Consider the following 22,465-nt stretch of genomic DNA (forward strand, 5'->3'; position numbering starts at 1 on the left):
AAATAAATAAGCCAAAGTTGTTTCTTTAGATTAAAAAAGGTAGAGGTTAACCATTTCTGGGTACCAAAAGAACCATCCATAGGAAGGCTCCAGAAAGAACCCTTCATTTAAATTTAGCCGTGTAACAGGTGCCATAAAAATGAACAAATAACAGATTTGAGAACAGCAACGGGATCCCGACCCTTCCTCCATACAATCACACGAGTTCCGTTCGGGTTTATCCTTCTGTCGTAGCTTGCTAGGTAGTTAGCTGCGGTGCACACGTTAGGAGCTTTTTAAAAGCTTAAAACCACCAAGTTGATATGCAGAGCACTCTTCCCAGAATGAAATGGTTCTTTGTAAAAGGAATGGAGCTACGAGGAACCCAATAAAGACCCAACAGATTGTGCAGACAGACCGTTCCCCTCACAGACCGTTATTTTTTGTCACAATGTACGTATTTAGAAAAAAAACGAATCCCTTATTATGCAAGACGTGAGACGAATTGGACAAGATTGCATTTTGTGGATTAAATACACCTGAAGACGTTAGAATTTTCTGGAATTCAATTTTATTACAATCAGAGCAAAACATGCAGATCATTTAAAAAGGGACCCCAACTTCCAAAACGCCGACTCACGCAGAGCGAATGTTGAGCCGCCAGCCAGTCCGGCCCGTGGGCCTTCGGAATACTCGGCGAAAAGACCGAGACACGCGGACACTGCTGCCCCCTTGTGGTTATTCAAGGACGCTTATAACCGATGGACGGTCAGGTGTTTGCATCGCTTTTGAAAATTTTCTTTGAGGGAATGGCGGACAATGACACACCCGCAACGAATTACTCCGAATTTATTTTACGCGGCCTTTAACTGCTCTTTTGCAGGAGGGGCTTTTATTAACTTCGCTCTGAAGAGTTTGCGTTCCCACAGTGAGAGGTTCGGAGCAAATCAAGCAGGTGCGCCCCCCCCCCCTTGAAAGTGCCGCTTATGTAAATTGGTGCCTCACACACAAACACGTGGTGTTGTCCACAAATCTTCAGTTCGGTAACTCAAAGATTTGGGCCAAGTCCGAGGACGGGTGCAGCTGAGTAGCCTGCACGTCAGAATAAGTTTCTAGAATAAGAGCAAAATGGCGGAGGGTTCAAAATCCGATTGTCTTGCTTCTCGTGTTTCTGCGTCAGGAGACTTTAATTCCTTCAACTCTGCGCCATAAACAACGTGAAATCCCTCAGATGCGAACATAGAACAGCATCGCCAAGAGCATCACTGGCAACTAGAGAAGGGGACAAAATAAAATATACACAAAGAAAAATTAGGTAAGCTAACGGTGCTGCGGTGGCACACATCCCCCCGGGCACAGGCACTTCCTCTGTTGCTTGTTCCACTTTTTCAATGACGTTGCCGACTTGGTCATTGATGTCGTGATATCGACAACCCCGATTCTGTTAAATTGAGTCCTGAAAACACAACCTCAAAACGTTCACCGCGGGCCCCGACTGTGATGATGATGATGACGACGACAACGACGATGACATGTGAAAGGAGCAAACAGATGACTGGCAAAGTCAGGAACTCAAAACTTCTTAAATTGTTATTTAAAACAATGACCCGTTGCTGTTCCCATGCTGCCGTAGCAGACATTTCCAAAACGGGTCGTCTTTTCCGAAGAGCACCGTCAAAATGTGTTGTGGATCAGCGATACTCCTTTCTTTATTTTCAGATGTTGAACGACGGACAGACACAGGGTTAGCTGGTCCAGGGTTGGCTCGTTTTTCAGCTCATTATTGCTTAATGCCTATTCCGTTATGACTGCTAATTAAATTCTCTTTTTACATGAGTGGTCCGAGTCCTAGTTTTAATTCATTTACTCGTTGTTGCTAATTAACGTTTTTGCCTTAAACTTGTCACTAATTAAGAATACGGTTAGATTGAAAACCTGCAGTCTCAAGTGCGCTCCAGGGCGGGTTTGAACATCGGAGAAAAAAAAATCCAATTAAAATATGGACGATCGGTGTTAAAACAATAAAACAACACGAACCTGAAAGCGTCACTAACTCTGCGGCGCTGCTGCTCCTCCTGTACGAGTCTCCAAATCACTCGGCTGTTTCTGAAGGTCCTGCAAGCGAACTGAACGGAGCCTGGAACAGGGGAGAGTCCCGAGGCTTTGGAAAACATCTTGTATCACCCCAGTCCCAAAGGTATCACGTCCTGGTGAGCTGGACGACTTTCGGCCTGTTGCTCTGACATCATGTGATGAAGATCATGGAGAGGCTGCTGCTTCACCACCTGAGGCCACAGGTTCAACACGCCCTTGACCCTCTGCAGTTTGCATATCAGGAGAAGGTGGGAGCGGAGGATGCCATCATCTACATGCTACACCGATCCCTCTCTCACTTGGACAGAGGCAGTGGTGCTGTAAGAATTATGTTTCTAAACTTCTCTAGCGCCTTCAACACAATCCAACCTCTGCTCCTTAGGGACAAGCTGACAGAGATGGGATTAGATTCATACCTAGTGGCATGGATCGTGGACTATCTTACAGACAGACCTCAGTATGTGCGTCTCAGGAACTGCAGGTCTGACATTGTGGTCAGGAACACCACAGGGGTCTGTACTTTCTCCGGTCCTGTTCAGCCTATATACATCAGACTTCCAATACAACTCAGAGTCCTGCCACGTGCAAAAGTTCGCTGATGACACTGCTATCGTAGGCTGCATCAGGAGTGGGCAGGAGGAGGAGTACAGGAACCTAATCAAGGACTTTGTTAAATGGTGCGACTCAAACCACCTACACCTGAACACCAGCAAAACCAAGGAGCTGGTGGTGGATTTTAGGAGGACCAGACCCCTCATGGACCCTGTGATCGTCAGAGGTGACTGTGTGCAGATGGTGCAGACCTATAAATACCTGGGAGTGCAGCTGGATGATAAACTGGACTGGACTGCCAATACTGATGGTCTGTGCAAGAAAGGACAGAGCCGACTATACTACCTTAGAAGGCTGGCGTCCTTCAACATCTGTAATAAGATGCTGCAGATGTTCTATCAGATGGTTTTGGCGAGCGCCCTCTTCTACGCGGTGGTGTGCTGGGGAGGCAGCATTAAGAAGAAGGACGCCTCACGCCTGGACAAACTGGTGAGGAAGGCAGGCTCTATTGTAGGCATGGAGCTGGACTGTTTAACATCTGTGGCAGAGCGACGGGCGCTGAGCAGACTCCTGTCAATCATGGAGAATCCACTGCATCCACTAAATAATGTCATCTCCAGACAGAGGAGCAGCTTCAGCGACAGACTGCTGTCACCGTCCTGCTCCACTGACAGACTGAGGAGATCGTTCCTCCCCCAAACTATGCGACTCTTTAATTCCACCGGGGGGGTAAACGTTAACATTATACAAAGTTACTGTCTGTTATACCTGCATTGTCATCACTCTTTAATTTAATATTGCCTTTATCAGTATGCTGCTGCTGGAGTATGCGACTTTCCCCTTGGGATTAATAAAGTATCTATCTAAACACGTGAGATTTAACAGAATCAGAATCTTTACTGTCATTGTAACAAATACAACGAAATTTGGTGCAGTCCCAGCGGTGTCAAAATATGAAAAAGAAGAAAGAACACAAACACACCCTAAAATTCTACAAATAAAAAACACATTTTGTACGGTCTATCTGGATATAAATATACCGCTCCTGGGTCGGGACCGGAGTGTCCCTGCCAGTCGCCTAACACTGGTCTACTAAACATTTTTTGTTTGCTGCTGGGAACATCAGAGCCTCTCTTTATTAAGTTTTGTACACTCATTTCATATGTGAAACCGGAATTAAGCCAGCACGTCAGGTTTTTGAAATACACATCATTGACGTTTTGACACTTTTGAATATCAACACGATATCTGGAGTTTGTTTATTCTTAAACTAAACCAGAAGATTATACCAGAGACACGTTAAAGTATATTTATGTCAATTGACCTCAATATAAAAGCGAGGTCAGGGAGCTCAAAATTGCTTTTACGCTTGTACTGCACGTCCATCTCTCTGCATGAACGAACAGTAGTCACCCATCATGCTCGGCGTGAATTTTCCCCGATATCAGTGTTCCATCACCTTTATATCTTTCCCCATACGCATCTCGGACATCGCTTAGATTTGGTGGAAAAAAGTCGAGATGAGGATATAAAATATGCGTCTTCAGTGACATTCGGGCTCCCGTAAGCCGACACGCTTTCAGCAGGTTCTCCACAAGCTCAGCGTAATTCTCTAAGAAAATTCTGGACAACCCGCACGAATGAGGGTGCTGACTCAGTGGGCTTCAGTTTCCTTTTGAACTCCTCGTCAAACATCAGTTCGCGGATTTTTGTGCCAGCAAAAACACCTTCCTTCATTTTGGCTTCACTTTGAGACCAAACTTATGTCTTAAATGCTGAAACGCATCGCCTTTACTGTCCAGTCACCCTGGTTGTCCAAGACCTGGAACATCAGAACTAAAAAACGGGACGTGCTGGACGAAAATGGTTTTCAGATTTGGAGTCAGCAAGTGAAATTTGTTCAAGTACAGGTGAAAGAATCCCAGTAGCAAAATGCTTGTTGGCATTTTTATTACAATGCTATGTGCACGGACGCCGACGCGTTATACACATTAGGAGAACGTAAAAAAAAAAAATTATAGGTTACATTAACAGATAATAATCCAACAACAATAAAATATTTAATCTGTCACATCGTAAAAAAGACACCGACGTGCCAACAGTAAACTCTGAATACACTCATTTAGTAGCCAGTACTGTAGTATCGTCACTCCAATGAGCTTCTGTTTAAACTGCACAAATATCGCCCTCTGCTGTTCATCATGTTTAATAGCGGATGATTCTACTCTTCACCTTTGTTGCACAGCACTGTAGTTGCATTCTCTCTACCTCTGCTCCGGTTCTCTCTCTCAATTTTTAAAAGGTAGACCTTTGTAAATAAATAAGGCACAGGATGTGTATGCGATTTTTAGCGCTCACATTTCACCTTTTTATAAATGTTTAAAAAAAAAAAAAAAAGTTACACGACAATGCCGCCGGGGCCCACTGCCTCGACAACGTGGAATAAGGAGTGGGTGTGTGTGTGGGGGGGTTACCTTATATTTACCGAGTACTTTACCCGATGTTAAAAAAAAAAAAACCCTCACACCTATAAAGAACCAAGCAAGGCCTTTTTGAGTTGCCGATTAAACTGTCACGTCTTTCAGTTGGAGACCCGAGCCACTCACGAATACAGCCAGACAGTAACTGGGCGCCAGGCTCGATTCTGAGACCATGATGCGCTAACCACTGCGCCCCCACGCCGCACACGAAATCACCAAAACGTTCAATCACAAGAGCCGCGTACCGTAAACAGTAGGATGGCAAATCCAAACCAGGAGACTCCCCAGGTGTATCGGTTGATGGAATATGCAATGTAGCTGAAGCAGCCCTGAAATAAAACATAACGATTAGGGCGGTTTAGGGGAGCCTCTCGGATCACCGCGAGCCGCTCAGCGCGGACCTTACGTCTGTAAGCACGTAGCGGACATCTCCGGCGTAGCAGGCGCCTTGGTCGGCCACCTCGAAGTTGCGCAGGCGCACGCAGCAGTTCAGAGGCCAAGGCGCTGTGTTGGTGGCGCTGAAGGTGGAGTTGTAGTTGATCCAGTCCAGGGGGCCGTCAGTGCCGCAGCATTGTTGCTGATGGAAGGTGGAAGAAAAAGATGGTTCGGTTAATTGGACTCCTAATGAAAACTGCAGGATCGAACAAGTTAGAAAAACGTTCATGGAATGTCATTCAGGTCTGGCAACTTAAAGTTTAATTTAAAGAGAACAATCAAAGGAGGAGTCATTCAGCAATAACTCAGATTTGCTAGCTGAAGGATGACAAGTGTTGATTGCCAGCTTCTACAGAATTAGTTGCAGACTTCATTTTAGCCTGATGAACAAGGCTTTGTCCCTACATTGGACATCATAGGTGAGGTGTCACTTCAGCTTCTAGTGCACTAATTGTATATTAAAAAGGAGAAACAAACCATGGCACCATAATAAGTCACCCTGCATCCATGAAGTCCTCCTGAAAGGCTTCAGTATATGAACAAACAATGGTGGCACTGGTAGGATGTTCTACAGCAGCCGAGCTTTACTTACCCCTAGCATGATTTTATTCCAGGTATTTGTAATCAGCTGCCCTGGGGTTGAATTGTCAGTGTAATATCGGAGCATCTGCTTCTTGATCAGGTTGCTGCTGGACACCATCTATAAAAAGGAGAGACACAGGCCTGCAGTTAGTCTGTTCGGACTGAACGAAGACCAACTGTCTACCCAGGGTGTGCAAAAATCAAAAAGGCGCCCATCGCCATCTGTAGAGAGTGAGTAGTACTCACATAGTCACGGTGAGTGAAGGACGTTATGGCCGAGGCACATTCAAAAATGTAGACAATCAACAGGAGCCCGAGATACTGAAAAGGAGGAGAGAAATGGCAGAGTCATTAAAGTGTAGGCAACAAGACGATCCAACGAGCTCTTCAGCCTAAAGACCGAAGCCTTCACGGACTTTACACGAAAGCCAGTAGACATTTATTATGTAATGGATTACATCAATAGAGGCGAGTGACACTGTATGAAAAGTTATCCATTATATAAAACAGAACATGAAAAGGCATCACATAAGAGAGATAATACAACAGGAAAGTAAAAATAGGTTATAAAATCATTACAGAATAATATAGATACAAGATTTGCACAAATGGTATGAAAGGCACTACAGAAGACAAAAGGGAGCTATGACAGGCACTACATTTGTGAGTCGACACACAAGACACTAAGGATGAGACAGACACTAAGATATTAAAACATGAAAAACCCTCATACATCTTGTGAAGCCACCAGGGGGCGTAGAGCCACCCTAACCCAGACAGGACACAGGTTCAACAGCTTAAAGTGCACAAAACACCAACACCGCAATACACCGTCCCTTCTAGCCGCCAGTCCAGTCCATCCAGCTCCGTCTTCTTCCTCCTGACTCTGGCCCTTGAATGCAGTGAGGCGGCTCTCCTCTTATGCAGGTCCCAGGACTGTTCCAGGTGGCTCATCAGTATTACCTGGTATCACTCCCAGGTGCGCTGGAGGTCCTCTATACCAACGGGTGTCCAACTCCAGTCCTGGAGGGCCGAAGTGGCTGCAGGTTTTCATTCTAACCATCTTCTCCATTAGTGACCCGTTTTTGCTACTAATTGACGTGACTCAGGCCCCACAGTTGTTTCTTATTCCTTAATTAGCAACCAAACAATAATGAGACACAACATGAGTCGCCACATGACCGGCTCACCTGTGGCCATCACACAATATCTGAATAAGAAAGAAAGGCGAAGGTCTCGGTCATGTTGGTCTTCTCAGGTCACCAAAACATCTTGACGGTGTTCTTAGGAAAAACAGAAAATCAGCAGTTTTGGAAATGTCTGCTGTGACAGAATGAGAGCAACAACAAGCCATGGAATAAAATAACGGGGTTAGTGAACAGCAAGAATCGGGTTCTGATTAAGAGATTGGTTGGAGTTTGAAATCCCAGTTTAGCTGTTCATCTGTTGGCTCGCTTCATGTCTCATTTCTGTTTGGCTGTTGTTGAATGAAGAAACGAATCAACTCCGAGGACTGAATCCTTAAAAACAGGGCTAATTAAAATGAACGGAAAAAGTTAATTAGCAGTGAAAACTGATCACCGATTAGGAAACGGGAGAATGAAAACCTGCAGCCACTGCGGCCCACCAGGCCTGGAGTTTGACACCCCTACTCTATGGGGCACTGCAGCGCCCCCTGGTGGCCCCCATGGAACCCAACAGGGCTACACCAGACTCCAGCTCCCAGCATGCCCTGCGGGAATCCGTGGTGCCACAGCCACCCAGGAGGGCTGCCCTCTAGTGTCCCAGGGGAGGGATTGCCTCACCGATGTCCTCTCCCCTGGTCCTTCCACTCAGTTGGCGTCCCGGCCAGGTAGTAACCGTGGCCGCCCATCACAATCTATATAATAGACAGGTGCTAAATAACCAGGACAAAGAAAAAGTTATTTGCTAGATCAGTAAGAAATGAAAGGTGCTAAAATAGCCATGCGCATAAGAGGTGCGCTATAAAAATATGAAAGGCAATAAACAGCAGATATGAACGATAACTTTCATATCTTTGTGTATTGTATGTTATCTGGCCAAACCCAAGTGCTTTTTAAGGCCAAACGGTAAAATAAAAAGTGAAACAATCCGTTTAATCAGCCTTCTCTAAAAAAAAGATCTGCAAAGAGAAGATACAAACCCGGCACTTACCAACACCACCATTAGACGATTTTCCTGAATCAATGCAAATATCCCATAGATGGCCGTACAAAAGAAAGCGAAGCCCGTGAAAATGGCAATCCAGGCCCCAGCAAAGATGTCATCTTTCCCAGTCACACCCACGATGGGGTACACCTTGTAGGCATCGGTTGCAACCCAGATGGTCTCCGCATAAAGCGTCAGACCACAGAGCTGTGGACAAAGCAAATGGTCCATGAAAAAAAACAGAAGACTTCAAGCATTTTCTACTGCACAAGTCCGAAACCAACAAGATAAAAAAAGGCCTCCATTACGGGAGGTTTCAAAGGCTGCAGATCCATTGCTAACCACCAGATGGCGGCAGAGACCCAGCACAACACCACACAAGTTCGCTTGGCCCAGAACCAGACTGATGATACCAATGAGCACATTTGTACTCCGGTCAAGCTGACCTATTGTTCAACCACCCAACTCTCCACTAAACAGTAAAGACGATGATCATTTGACGTGTTGAGGTCCATCTCACCTCTTGAACATCACGGCTCCACATTCCCTAGATCAGGGGTTCTCAGACTCTGTCCCGGGCGCCCACTGTGGTTTCAGGTTTTCATTCTAACCATCTTCTTCATTAGTGACCAGTTTTTGCTGCCAATTAAAGTTCTTTTGTCTTAGTTTTAATTAACTTGACTCAGGCCCCTAACTCATCAGCCAAACAATAATGAGACACAAAACGAGCCGCCACGTGACCAGCTCATCACACAATATCTGAAAATAAAGAAAGGTGAAGGTCTCGGTGAGGTTGATCTGCTCAGGTCACCAACACATCTTGATGGTGTCCCTTACAAAAAACAGAAAAATCAGCAGTTTTGGAAAGTTCTGCTGTGGCAGAATGAGAGCAGCAACAAGCCATGGAATTAAAGAACGGGTTTAACAGTAAGAATCGGCTTCTCATTAAGGAATTGGTTGGAGTTTGAAGCCCCGATTTAGCTGGTCATCTGTTGGCTCGTCTCACGTCTCATTTCTGTTTGGCTGCCATTTAATGAAAAGAATCAACTTCCTTAAAAACAGGGCTGTTAAAATGAAGGGAAAAAGAAGTTAATTAGCAGTGAAAACTGGTCACCGATTAGGAAAAGGCGCACAGTCACTGCAGCCCTCCAGGCCCGGAATTCGACACCCTGCCCATGTGGATGAAAGAGATGCGCATCTTGCCAGTCCTCACCACCATTCCACAAACAGCGTCCGTGTGCGTCTGGCCAACTTATAAATGCAGGCACGTCCTCGAAATGCGGCAATGAGTTTTGTGGGGCAGCCAGTGAAGTGGAGAGATGGCATGGCGGACATGTGAATGGCCCCGCTTTTGACCAAATCCAACCCACATCTGCGGCACTCAGCTGGAGCAGTGTCTCATACTAGTAACGCTAAGTCGGTTTGGAGCTGCCCCGTGGACAACTTTCATGAGGGTGTCACACTAGAAGATGACCACATATTAGGGTGAATGGAAAGGGGGGGGGGGGGGGATTCACCCAACAACACTGAGGTGGTCATTCATTGGCCTGATCTGTCCAAAGAAATGTGTTGGCACCACCAGCCTCAATAGGAGAGTCAGAAGGATAGATAGATAGATAGATAGATAGATAGATAGATAGATAGATAGATAGATAGATAGATAGATAGATAGATAGATAGATAGATAGATAGATAGATAGATAGATAGATAGATACTTTATTAATCCCAGGGGGAAATTCACATATTCCAGCAGATGATGGAGTGAGCAACATGACTGAAGCCCAAGTTTATGTAAATGTGATCAGGACCATAATTAAACATTCTTAAACCTACTAAACCAAACAAGATCACGGTGGTCCACAGGCTGTTTAGGGAAGCAAAGAAATGTGGCCACCAGAGCAGGCTCCAGATGACTGGACTTCTGTATTATAGCAGATAAAATATAATTTGATTAAATATACTTAGTATGGGGCGGCACGGTGGTAGCGCTGCTACCTCGCAGGTAGGACACCCAGGTTCACTTCCCAGGTCCTCCCTGTGTGGAGTTTGCATGTTCTCCCCGTGTCTGCGTGGGTTTCCTCCCACAGTCCAAAGACATGCAGGTTAGGTGCATTGGCGATTCTAAATTGTCCCTGGTGTGTGTCCTGTGGTGGGCTGGCGCCCTGCCCGGGGTTTGTTTCCTGCCTTGCGCCCTGTGTTGGCTGGGATTGGCTCCAGCACACCCCCATGACCCTGTAGTTAGGATATAGCGGGTTGGATAATGGATGGTTGGATATACTTAGTAATGAGATTGGATGATCTGCTGTAGCAATCCCTAACAGGAGCAGCCAAAGTAATAAGAATACTTAGTATTGAGATTAGTAGACACTGTCTCTGCTTTACACGCTGCTGTACGTGTTACATTGCTAATAAACAACTGCAGACGCTCATCAATCTCAGATGTCCAAGTCACAGTACTGGACTGAACATTTAGGACTTTTGATCTCCAGGTTGAGTACTGGGACACTTGGACGCAGAAGTGCATCATGGGAAATGAAAGATAGGTGCATGAGGTAAATGGGGGCACGTGCCAAGGTGAAAACTGCAACTTACCGCAATAATCACATTGCAGAAGACCAGCAAGGCTTTAAGTCCTACCGAGCCTCCTTTCTCTTCATCACTCATTGCCATCTCAAATTTCCCTAAAATTTACAAAATATGCAAAAAAATAAATAAATAATTTTTTACATCACCACCCTGGTCTGGATTAAGCAGGTTAGAAAATGACAGGATGTGACAAACATACATCTCTGATACAATTCTATGAAAGTGGATTAATGTTCATTTAAACGTTTTACTGCAGCCCTTGCAAAAAGCAACCAGATTTTATATTCAGCACCCATCCATCTTGTAACCTCTTCACACAGTTCATGGGCAAAGGATCCAATCCATAATCAGCTGTCACACACACACTGCTCAGAAAGTGTCACAGATGGTAAGGTGGTGCAGTAGGTAGCGATCTCCTCTTACAAACTCCAAGCCCAGTCATTGTCCGTGTACAGTTCAGCCACATGTTTGCATGCATTTTCCTCCCTCCTTCCTTGGTTAATTGTGGGAGTTTGTGGGACACACTCCAGCTTCCCGCAATCCTAAATTGAGCTATGAGGTATTACAAATATGACATTATGATGAAGTTGGGGGGGCACTACAGCCCACTTGTGGCTCAAGTGTTGTACCATAAAAATCACAAAATTCTGCTTCAGTCCCTGCACCTGCCAGAGCTCACACAGGAGAAGCAGGTAAAGTATAAAATCAAATCATTTTGGATTGGAGATTAAATCCACATTTTCAAAAAAAAGTATTTTTTCATCTGAATAGTACAAGCACGTGACTTGGTTGTTAAAGCACTCCGAGTTATCACCAGAAATATGGTTACACTAAGCATTGTTAAGAGAGATAGTGACATTTGATCAAATTGTTGGGGTGTGGTCCCCCTGTGAAGATTCACAAAGAGGTGACAGTACTCCGTGTCACACTAAGAAAAGGTGCCAGTACCCTATGCTGAAACTGGAAGAGGTACCAGTACGGTGTACCCACTTCAAACCCTGTGCCTTAAGAATCATATTCACCTTACGACCATGACGGAAACAGCTATCCTCTTATATAGGTAGGCTGAGATAGATTGAACTAAGTTTAGTATAGTCGGCAGGATTAGATAGAACTATCTATCCAAGTTTACTATAGTCTGCAGTATTAGATAGATACTGCAGACTATAGTAAACTTGGATAGATAGAGTTCTATCTAATCCTGCCGACTATACCAAACTTAGTTCTATCTATCTCTATCTATCTAATCCTGCAGACTATAGTAAACTTAGATAGAGATAGATAGAACCAAGTTTACTATAGTCTGCAGGATTAGATAGATAGATACCAAATAAACCACATCTATCCATCTAATTCAGGGTGGGGGGACAGGCCCATCTCCAGACCAAAATATTAAGTGAGACCTCTGAAAGAAATAAACAGGACTCGCTAGAGCCCACCCTCTCCACTTTGACGAGTGACATTGACAGCTTTCATGTCGTATCAACTGAAAAAAATAAGACATAAATGCTTAAAGATTATACGCAACGACAGATATACTTCGTGACACATTTATACCCAAGTTTCACCCTAGTTTTTGTTCGAGCGTGTATTATTTGTGTCTGAAATATCCCTCCATAGACAGCCCAAGGAGAAGAGCGCCAGCCAAGACACGAAGGCGGCTCCACTGCGGTGTAGCGGCACTTGGCCTCGTTATTTTAAATAAATCGTCCGACTTTCATATTTTTTTTTCTCCATGGACACGCGAGCGGGAAAGACTCCCAATGTATGAATTTAAGTTGTAAAACACGAGATACCCTTTTTAAAATTGCTTCGTTTTATGACATTAACAGCATGGCGACCACGATCTGCACGCCAAAAGCGAATCAACGATTCGAAAAGACTTACCTGTGCAGCGGCCACCTGATAGCCTCAATGGGAGCAATTAGCTTTAAAGCCGCAATGTCGTAACGGAAGCTTACGTTTTAAATTTAAACCGGTCTGAAGAATTTACCTTGATTACAAACGTCCAAACGAATGGGTTGTCGCGCACCCCGCTGAATGAGTGACTAGAACCCCACGCTGCCGGGCCGGGGCACCTCAGTCGTCTCCTCTGCCGCGTAAAATTAAAGCGCAGCCGGCTTCAGTCACGTGGTCGGGCAGCGCGCGTCCATTTAAGGTGGCGCCACTTTACAATTAATGTAGTCTTCGAAACCCTTAAGTGGAATATGTTTGTGATTTTAAAAAATCACACAGGTTTGCAAAATTAAACTCATAAAAAAGATTTAATTGTGAAGTTATTGATTTGCATTCATGAACACAATAAAAATATCACATTACATTTAAGTTCATCATTGAAAAGAAATTTAAAAGTTAACAAATGGAAACAATTTATTCACAATAGCTGTGTTAACAGTCTAAGAAGGGTTGTAATCTAAGTAATTAATTTATACCCATCATTGAATTTTGCAGTGCTCTATGCAATACATATATCTTTACTAAATGGTACTTGATATAGGATTCGTAATACAAGTGTTCATGTTTGTGATCGCCATCTGTTGGAATGGCAAAGCAATTCATTTTATTACTACAAATGTTTGTGATGCACCATCTTTTGGAATGACACAGAAACCAGATGGACACACTGACACTTATCATTTCATTAGGGATGATACAATTTTGTTCTAAATCAATTTAACATATAAATAGTGAACTGAATACTTAAAACATATATGTAAAGAAAACAACAATCCATAAAGGTTCACTTACACAGAACGTTTAGTATTTTTTTCACAGTTTCTTTATAATTTGGTTCTTTATTGTTACTTTAAATCTTACTTCTTTGAACGATACCCAACCTTCTCATTCCAGGTCGTTCATGACACCATCAAACTTCGGAATCAGAAATCAGTTCTCTAAAATCGGATTCAGCTTCACCACAGGCACTTTGAGCACTGATCCATAAAGCAGTCTCCCATCTTTTGACAGGACTTTGACAAACTGCTTCATTACACTAAACTTAATATGAGGTGGAGGTAGCAGCACTTTATCTGGGTCCACCAAGCTGGCTCTGATGATGTGTTTGGCACCAAGCTGTAGCTTTTTCCTTCTGAACCCAATGGAAACCCTTTGCTTTGCTGTCCCACTCGCAGAGAAAACCTGGGCCTCCGACGACTTCACGTGCCGCTACCCGCTGCTTCGACTCACCTTCAGGTTCAATTCCAGGTACAGTCTGACCAAATAAGTGCTTTGCTTTAAACATTTGGTCATATAAAGTTAGCTGTGTAAGAGGATTACTGACCTCGGCAGTGACATTCATGACTCTGGTGACTCTTCCTATGAAGTCAGTAGACGGATTGGGAGAGCATGGGGGGGTCATGAGGTCACTGGAAAGGGGTGTGTGGCACTCCCGATATCTGCAAAACGACGAAGGTCCAAGTCTTTAGAGTCCTGGTGCTCCCATGGACGCTATCTTGTGACCTGAGACTGAGACTGGACCCCTTTGGTACTGTGTCTCTTCAGAGGGTCCTTGGGCACCGCTGGTCTGACTTTGTGTTGCTCACGGAGTTCTGAATGAGGCACATGACCAGCATTGTGAGGGGGCATCAGTCACAGCACTATGGCCATGTGGCGCATTTCCCCCGAGGGGGATCCAGCCAAGGGGACACTCACACTAACACCTGGCAGCACCAGATTAGGGGTCGTTTCCAGAGGGTGGGACTGGACCACGTGTCTGCCTGGGGGGTTGCCAACCGGGATCCCGAGCTGTTTCGTTACCAGTGCCTGCTCCCCAGCTTAACTTGATTTGTGTAAGCCTGTGCTGCAAAACGCCCGGGCTTCTACAAACTACTGAAATGGTCAGAAAAAAAATGAAATGCAGAGTCGGCAGTTTCGTTTTGTGGATGTGCTCGCCCCCCTTGTCTATCAGCGGCTAAGCGAGTTTCTCTCTTGTTTGTCTTTCCTCGGAGGTTTCACTTTTACGACAGAGTCGCTTTCTTTCAGCTTCATGCTGTAGCCTCGTCCTTCTTTCTTCTTCCGACTCATTAACTTTGGGCTGCCTTGCTGGCTCTTTGAGCTTCATGCTGTAGCCTCGCACTTCCAGGCCGGACAGACAGACAGACAGACAACTTCTATATTCTAAATATTAAATTATTAGAAAAGATTCAAATTATCATTTAAAATACTGATATTTAATTATAGTGCAAAAACTAAAAGAATAACAGCTAAGAACAGTGTTTTGTGAAGTCATGGTCATGATGCAGTACAATGGTTTTCATTTTTGAATTCAGGACCCAAAAACATAAAAATCACATGAAATAATCAAAGCAATTTTTGCCCGTTATAAAATAAAGCTGGAGTGAGGCTGTAATGCAGGGGGTCCTCCATCAGGGTCCTGGAGGGCCGCAGTGGCTACAGGTTTTTTCTCCAACCCGACTGCTTAAGAAGCCCTTAGTGCTCCAGTAACACTTGTGCTTCACTTTAGATGTGTCGCTCGTTAAGACTTTGAACCCTTACTGCTTATTTTAGTCTTAAACAGCTCTAGTCTCGGTTTTTAATGGCTGCTAATTAGCAATAACATGCCAATAACAAGAGAGACCAGCATTTCTCCATTTACACCTCTGTGTGTATTTATCATGCACTATTGGGTTTAATTAAATACTTGGAAGGAAAGTGAAGAGAAAATGTGAAGGACTGAGAATTTCTCCTCCATTTTATTACCACACTTTATTATTATTATTATTATTATTACCATGCTTATATTAATTTGTTGTCTGGTACAAATCTTGTAATCGATATTTAACCCACTTCCTATTCTCCAAATGACTTGAAATTTTGCACTCACTTTTACTCACTTCTGATGACAATACACGAATCAATAATCAGTTTCACTAATTGATCAATTAATCCATGTTAAGAAATGAAACTTTCATATGAAGAATAGTTCAAGATTTCACTAATAGATGTAGAGTATACGGATAGAAATATTAAAGGAAGTGTTCAAATATTGATTACAAAATTATACTAAAACAAACCTAGACTAAAAAGTTGAAAACAATATTATATATACAGTATATATATATATATATATATATATATATATATATATATATATGGCATTCATAGTCTGAATCACAATTTGACATCCGAGGTTCGATTCCCGAGAGGGAGTGCAGTGAGTGTGTACAGCTGATGAGCCCAGAATTAGGGTGAAATACGTGTCGCGTACTCTTTGCATTATTTGACAGTAAACTATGCTATATATATATAATACTTTTTACAAACCATGCTTATACAGTATTAAGTTAAAAAGTGTACTAAAAAGTGAAAAATAACTCTCTCATAAATCACTCGTAGGGTGGCACGCTGCCTCGCAGTAAGGAGACCCAGTTTGCTTCCCGGGTCCTCCCTGCGTGGAGTTTGCATGTTCTTCCCGTGTCTGCATGGGTTTCCTCCCACAGTACAAAGACATGCAGGTTAGGTGGATTGGCGATTCTAAATTGTCCCTAGTGTGTGTGTGTGTATGCGCCCTGCCCGGGGTTTGTTTCCTGCCTTGTGCCCTGTGTTGGATGGGATTGAAATTTTGGGCGTTCGTCGGAGTCAAAGCCCATACTGCGCGACACCGGTGACATTGACAGGTCTTTCCAACAGGTTGGCGCCTATGTACATGATGACCGTTAGGTGTGATATACACCATCACTACTAAATAAATAATAATAATAATTCTGTGGTGGGCTGGCGCCCTGCCTGGGGTTTGTTTCCTGCCTTGCACCCTGTGCTGACTGTGATTGGCTCCAGCAGACCCCCGTGACCCTGTAGTTAGGATATAGCAGGTTGGATAATGGATGGCTAAATCACCTGTAAAATAAAAGTGTGGGTGCTTTTCATCAATATTCAAAAAACAGTTAAAATCCTAGCAAAAGCACTCACGCTTTTATTTTACGAGTGATGTATGAGAGACTTATTTGTTTCTTTTCAGTACACTTTTTAACTTAATATAAGTGTGGTTTTTAAAAAGGATTTTTATATATACAGTATATAATTTTAGCCTTCAAATCATTTGGATGATATCCTTAGAAAGGGGAAGAAAATCGAGGATATGAGAATGAGCTGACATAGCAGAGTTAAAGCACCAACAAGCCATGAAATAAAATTATTGGCATGAATAAGCAACCGAGTTAGAGCAAAAACCTGCAGCCACTGCGGCCCTCCAGGACTGGGATTGAAGACCCCTGCTGTAATGTATCTGGCGTTTTTACTGAACACGGTTTGTTGTAAAGTGAAGATTCCCCTCAGCAGCCACTGATGAAAGAAACCCGAGCGCCTTGAACACAAACTGCGACCCTCTACCACCCCAAATAAACGCAGAAAGTAAGGTCCAGAATGTCTGGCGTGCTGTCAGCCACTAAAAGCACGCAGGTTTAGTGCATTTGTGACTGCATTGTGCCCAGTATTGCTGGTACGATGACCACCACCCCATGACCGCAAATAGGTCGTAAAATTCAAATGCATAGCTGACTTTTAGCCACCGAGTGACTTTTAAAATTTCTGTCTGTGTGTGTGTGTGTGTGTGTGAGCTCACCCTGTGATGGACTGGCACCCAGTCCAGCTGTTATTCCTGCCTTACACCCGATGCCTGCTGGGATAGGCTCTAGGTTGCCCTGCTCAGCATAGGACATGGCTGAAAAATAATCAAAAATAATTAAAAAAATAACTTTAATGAAACCCAAAAAAATGAGCCTTGACAATCTTGCAGGAAGTGTTCGTTTAATCACCAGAATGCCACAGACGGGTACCTTGACGTGACCCCACTTCATTAAATAGACCTTTCATAACTGTTGTCCACTGGATTTCTGCAGTTCAGCTTCTTGAATGTCTCGCTCTGTTAAAATCACAGTTTTGAATTTCTCCAAGTAAAGCTTCTCATTTTCTTCCGAGTGCAACTGCCCAGAGGATAATGTCTGCATGTGTTGTGGCAGATGCTTAAATTCATCATCATTGATATCAAAGTCAAACATTTTGGACCGCAAGACCCACCACTTTCCGACAAATCCCACGTCCAGGATTCTTTCAGGAAACTGGAGCCAGCGTGGTTTGAGATGAGGGCACTGTGCCTCATAAATCATGCTGTCTCGGTCAAATGGGGCCTCGTAGACCACAGACGCCAGCACTAAGCTCAGGTAGCGCAGTCTGCCTTGGTTTTGGACCTTCGCCAGCTTCTGCACGTGTTCATTCGAGACCCCACTCCTTACCCAAGGAGACAGAAGCAACAGTTTGTTTGAAGCCTCTAGAAAGCTGCACTCAAAAGAATCCTTGGTTGGGTTCAGGTGGCCGCAGACACCAGCTGACCCCAGCAAGGCGATGTAGAAGGTGGCCTTTCCTGGCTTCTCTCGAGCTCCGCCGACGATGTCTCGACAGGCCTCCTTATAGTCGTTGAGTAGACTCCTGCACCAAACACCTGCGTGCAAGCAAATCATTTGTTTAGTCGCAACTCATGGAAAGGATCAAACAATGAGGTGCTTGTCTGCCTGCCTCCAAATCAGGTGTCCCCTTACACATACGATACGCTCAAAAAGACACCTTAATGTTCTGAAAGACAAAATGTTGATGACATACGACAAAGTGGTACAACACAACATAAGGACTGCAGAGATGTAAAAGGCCCAAATGTTAGAAAAAGAAATAAGAACTGGCTGCTCCAAGTATGTGAGCTCTACAAATAGTAGCAGTCATCGTAATGTCACACGTGCAGAGTCCAGTGAAACGCTTACCTGCATGTCCAACCAACATGCAACAAATCACCACCCGCTGGCGCCATGAGAAACAAGAATGGATTCAAGTACAGAATTTCGTGTTGTTCTGATGTCAAACTCTGCCTGTCAGCTCCGAGGACTTAAATTTGACTGCTAAACCCTCGTCTGGTTTTCTCCAGTTTCTTCCCACATTCTAATAAAGTCAAGCCGGTTTGGTAATTTGGAGACGCTAAGCTGAGCAGAGTGTGTAAGCATCAGGGCTGTCAGACTGATGTGGAAGGATAATTTTAGGGTAACATAGCATTCATCTTACAGAAATAGCTTAAAGGGTTAATAAATGTCAGAAACCTGTTCAGGCACAGCAGGAGACCAGAGATAAAGGTCAAGTGAACAAGAAAATGTGCACTGAAATATAATACTGAGATGGTCCATCAAATAAAGAATGCACCAGAAGAAAGGCTAACATAATACACAAAACATACCGAAGGACGACTAAGAAATCAGCAGACGTCCTGTAAAGGACCAGAATGGACACAGTTGTTATACGCACAGAAATTTCAAGGGTGGCGGCTCATCTCAAAAGTATTAGAACCAGCAGAATATATTATAACTAGACATTAAGCCCGTTACAATAACGGGCGCTGGAACAGTAGTCCATAAACATTAGCAGGAACAGCCTATATTAAATGGCAAGGGACCTTTTACCTCATTAAATTTTTTCCGTAAAATGCCTGTAATTTTCTCCGACAGTAATACTGGCTTTGCTGTCTGTAATATGCGTTTAATTTTCTGTCACAATGGTGGGCAATCAGCAGATTCTCCCCAGCAACTGATGTAATGTGCGCGTAAATAAATCTACTTTTAAAAGTCATCATATTGTAATATCATGAAAATTTGTATATTTAGGAAAACCCCTTCAACGACTGACACTTTAGACTTCACCGGGCCAAGCTTCTTAATCGCAAATCTGACATCCTCAGAGTGAACACTTGCACAGCAATGGAGAAGCTGGTCTCCGCGTCTCAGTACCCGATTGGATTTTTCGTGTTTTATGTTTTAGGTCTTACCTCATTTACCGAAATCCGATTGGATCGGCCGCGCGATATTTTATAGGTCCCGCCCTCTCTGTCTTGTGTGACGCGTCAGGCAGCCTTTGAAGCTTCTGCTTTGAAAGAGTCGCACCGTGCCCCGCGCATGCGCACTTCACCAGAAGACACACACACACACGGACACTGGGCTGTCATAAAGCAGGGCCTGTTAAAGCTTTTTTGAGCTATTTTTGGCCCTCTAAATGCAAAGAAAAATTCTTATTAATAAACCTTTTTTCATGCATGAAATTACACACGTATGGTAAAGTGTTGGAAGAGCCAATCTTATAAAGTTAATGCTCCGAGTTAAACTCATATTTGCTTAATTTGAATAGAATAGAACTGTCCTTCAACGTCGTAGACAATGGTGTAGCTTTTTACCCCCTGCAAGTTAATAAGAGAGAGAACTTTCTTGCTATAACTAAGAAAGTCAGTTGATGTTTAGAACAGATCCCATTGCTAGCAGGGACTCATTTACAGCATGAAAATAGGATAAGCGTACAGTTCTCTGACCGTTTAGAAATGGTTCAGCTGTCTAAGCAAACTTAAAGAAATGAAACAAGATTTTTAAGCTTTAAACAGAACTTTTCTTAAACAAGAACTTCTCTTTTCATTGCCACATCAATTTATTCTTTTTTTTTTGCGTGAACTATTTTACAGTACTTTGAATTTTTACTAAAGATATCTTGTCTGTGGAATCACTTCAACACATCAAGCTATTGCTGAATCCCATTTTGCAAACTACAGCTGCTGAACTTTGGTAATTTTTGATAAACGCAGCTACAGGTGTCTTCAGCAAAAATAACCAAAAGGACTTGAAGTTGTGCCTGGCAGGGGTTCAGCACCAAATGGGATATATGACGGGTCAAAGTTACTGCTTTTCAAACAGGGATCCTTAATCTAGGCACGTGGAGGGTCATTTTATGTTGTTTAAAGGTTGCTGATCACAAATGTGATCCTCTTCTACTATAATATGGTACCGTGGCTCTCCGTTTGTCTGTCCAGGATTTTAAATCACCTGAACCTCGCAAACCGATTGAACTACTGACCTAGAATTTGGTACACATATACTACGTGACGTCTACTATTCGCATTCGGGGCGATGATTGACCTCCAATGTTATTCCTCTTTTTATTTATTTTATTTTATTGTAGAATCAACTCTCGGCAGCGGCAGCCATGTGGCGCATGCGTACGGGCGCCGTTCTCATTCCCTACCTCTTCATATCTTACATCATTCTTGGGGCAGATTGAAGACTTAAGTGCCATCTTAAGTGAAAAATTAAAGAAAACGTACTAAGTAATCACAACACAAACACTGACTTAATCAGTTTTAATGCGAAAAGATGCCGAAGAAAGAAGCGGGCTGCTAGGGTGGAGAACAGAAGAGCTGCTCAGGAAGCCGCAAGCGCAGCAACCTCCGAGGAAACGAATGATAAACGTACAGAGAAAGAGGAGGAAAACTAGGAATGTCAAGTCAATTTACTGCATATTATCGTGCAGTACGCCGTTACTGGTATTTTAATATTTTGTTTCTTTACCGGTGGTCATAGCCCTCTTAACAGTCGCCCCCAGAAGGCTAAAATGACTGATTTTAGATGAGAGCAAGTACGGAATTTTTTTGTCTATTTCAAGGTCAGTGATTATGAATTTGATGTGATTTTTGATTTTTATCCTTTAATAAGTGTCTGGCTCTCTATGGGCCTCTTTCAGAGGGTGACAAAATTCTAGTACAATCGAAAATGTTTCGACTTTAAACTGAAGGACATGTTTAAATAGGTCAAGTATTCCATCCATCCATTATCCAACCCGCAATATCCCAACTACAGGGTCACGGGGGTCTACTGGAGCCAATCCCAGCTAACACAGGGCACAAGGCAGGAAACAAACCCCATTACCTATTATTCTTGTCAATTATGTACTTCTACTTCCTGAAGTAAATCATTCCGTTTCTGATGATAAGGCGTTAGGACGGCTTACGCGAATTCCTATTTTGTTTTCCTCATTTCCAGGCGAGATGTGCCAAGATGAACGTGGGGATGCCAGTCCGATCCACTAGTAAACCTGACACATGAACAACATAACATAACGTAATGGTTACGTGACGCTGTTAACCTGAATTTGGAAGGTTTTATGTGTTTACAAGTGGAATTCCCCTCAAAAATAAATGAATATGCACAGGTGAGCAGCACCCAAAGCAAAGATCACGCCCATTAACCGGTGTCAATGCAAGCGCCAGAGTCTATTTGACTAAAGATGACAGCAATGTCAACCAGTAACTCTTCTTAATTTGAAATTGAAGGCTTTGAATCCTGTTTCAAGCCACAAACAAAGCGATCTTTACTGTCTCACTTACTGATCTTGCTGTTTCGCACCTTCTCCCACCGGCTGACTGGAGAAGAGCTAACTGAAGACGACGCTGAACACCACCACCTCCGGCACGCTCGAAGGGCAGCCATGTTTCGGCGCAATGGAAAGAAACGCTTCCGCTGCACAAGGGGCAGAAGTCAAACGGAAGCGCATGTGTGAACCCGCCTCCATTTTGGCTCATTGTAGCACTGTGCTGGGCTGGGATTCGTTACAAGGCGTACTCAAAACGCGCTGTGTATTCGTCCGTCATCGTACCCGTTTTACCTTGTTTGGGTTGCAGGTACAGCAACCCCCTACAGCAAATGTGTCCGCACATAACACCACGTGGCGCAGTGGTAGTGCTGCTGCTTTGCAGTAAGGAAACTGTGGAAGATCGTGGGTTCGGTTCCTCCCTGTGTGG

At 43.7% G+C, this 22,465-nt stretch overlaps 2 protein-coding genes across 2 annotated transcripts; both read right to left on the reverse strand.

Moving 5' to 3' along the window:
• Nucleotides 1–599: 599 nt before the first annotated feature.
• Nucleotides 600–12,988, reverse strand: LOC114667319 (uroplakin-1a-like). The gene is made up of 8 exons (XM_051920724.1): nucleotides 12,762–12,988; nucleotides 10,885–10,973; nucleotides 8,298–8,498; nucleotides 6,369–6,443; nucleotides 6,133–6,240; nucleotides 5,512–5,682; nucleotides 5,351–5,434; nucleotides 600–1,251 (listed from the first exon to the last, which is right to left on the reverse strand). Exons 2-8 carry the CDS (start codon nucleotides 10,960–10,962, stop codon nucleotides 1,207–1,209), a joined length of 762 nt encoding a protein of 253 aa, XP_051776684.1. The 5' UTR covers nucleotides 10,963–10,973; nucleotides 12,762–12,988; the 3' UTR covers nucleotides 600–1,206.
• Nucleotides 12,989–17,554: 4,566 nt separating this feature from the next.
• Nucleotides 17,555–22,191, reverse strand: timm29 (translocase of inner mitochondrial membrane 29). The gene is made up of 2 exons (XM_028823562.2): nucleotides 22,052–22,191; nucleotides 17,555–18,313 (listed from the first exon to the last, which is right to left on the reverse strand). The coding sequence occupies exons 1-2, from the start codon at nucleotides 22,152–22,154 to the stop codon at nucleotides 17,685–17,687; spliced, it is 732 nt and encodes a 243-aa protein (XP_028679395.1). The 5' UTR covers nucleotides 22,155–22,191; the 3' UTR covers nucleotides 17,555–17,684.
• Between the last annotated feature and the right edge of the window lie 274 nt (nucleotides 22,192–22,465).

This window comes from Erpetoichthys calabaricus, chromosome 17 (genome assembly GCF_900747795.2).
Source record: "Erpetoichthys calabaricus chromosome 17, fErpCal1.3, whole genome shotgun sequence".
Lineage (NCBI taxonomy): Eukaryota > Metazoa > Chordata > Cladistia > Polypteriformes > Polypteridae > Erpetoichthys > Erpetoichthys calabaricus.

Coding starts and splice junctions, on each gene's coding strand:
- LOC114667319 (XM_051920724.1), bottom strand. CDS start 10,962: ATGGCAATGAGTGATGAAGAGAAAGGAGGCTCGGTAGGACTTAAAGCC. Junction 5,683..6,132: donor GGAATAAAATCATGCTAGGG/GTAAGTAAAGCT, acceptor ACCTTCCATCAG/CAACAATGCTGCGGCACTGA. Junction 5,435..5,511: donor TCCGCTACGTGCTTACAGAC/GTAAGGTCCGCG, acceptor GTTTTATTTCAG/GGCTGCTTCAGCTACATTGC.
- timm29 (XM_028823562.2), bottom strand. CDS start 22,154: ATGGCTGCCCTTCGAGCGTGCCGGAGGTGGTGGTGTTCAGCGTCGTCT. Junction 18,314..22,051: donor GGTGCGAAACAGCAAGATCA/GTAAGTGAGACA, acceptor GCTTGCACGCAG/GTGTTTGGTGCAGGAGTCTA.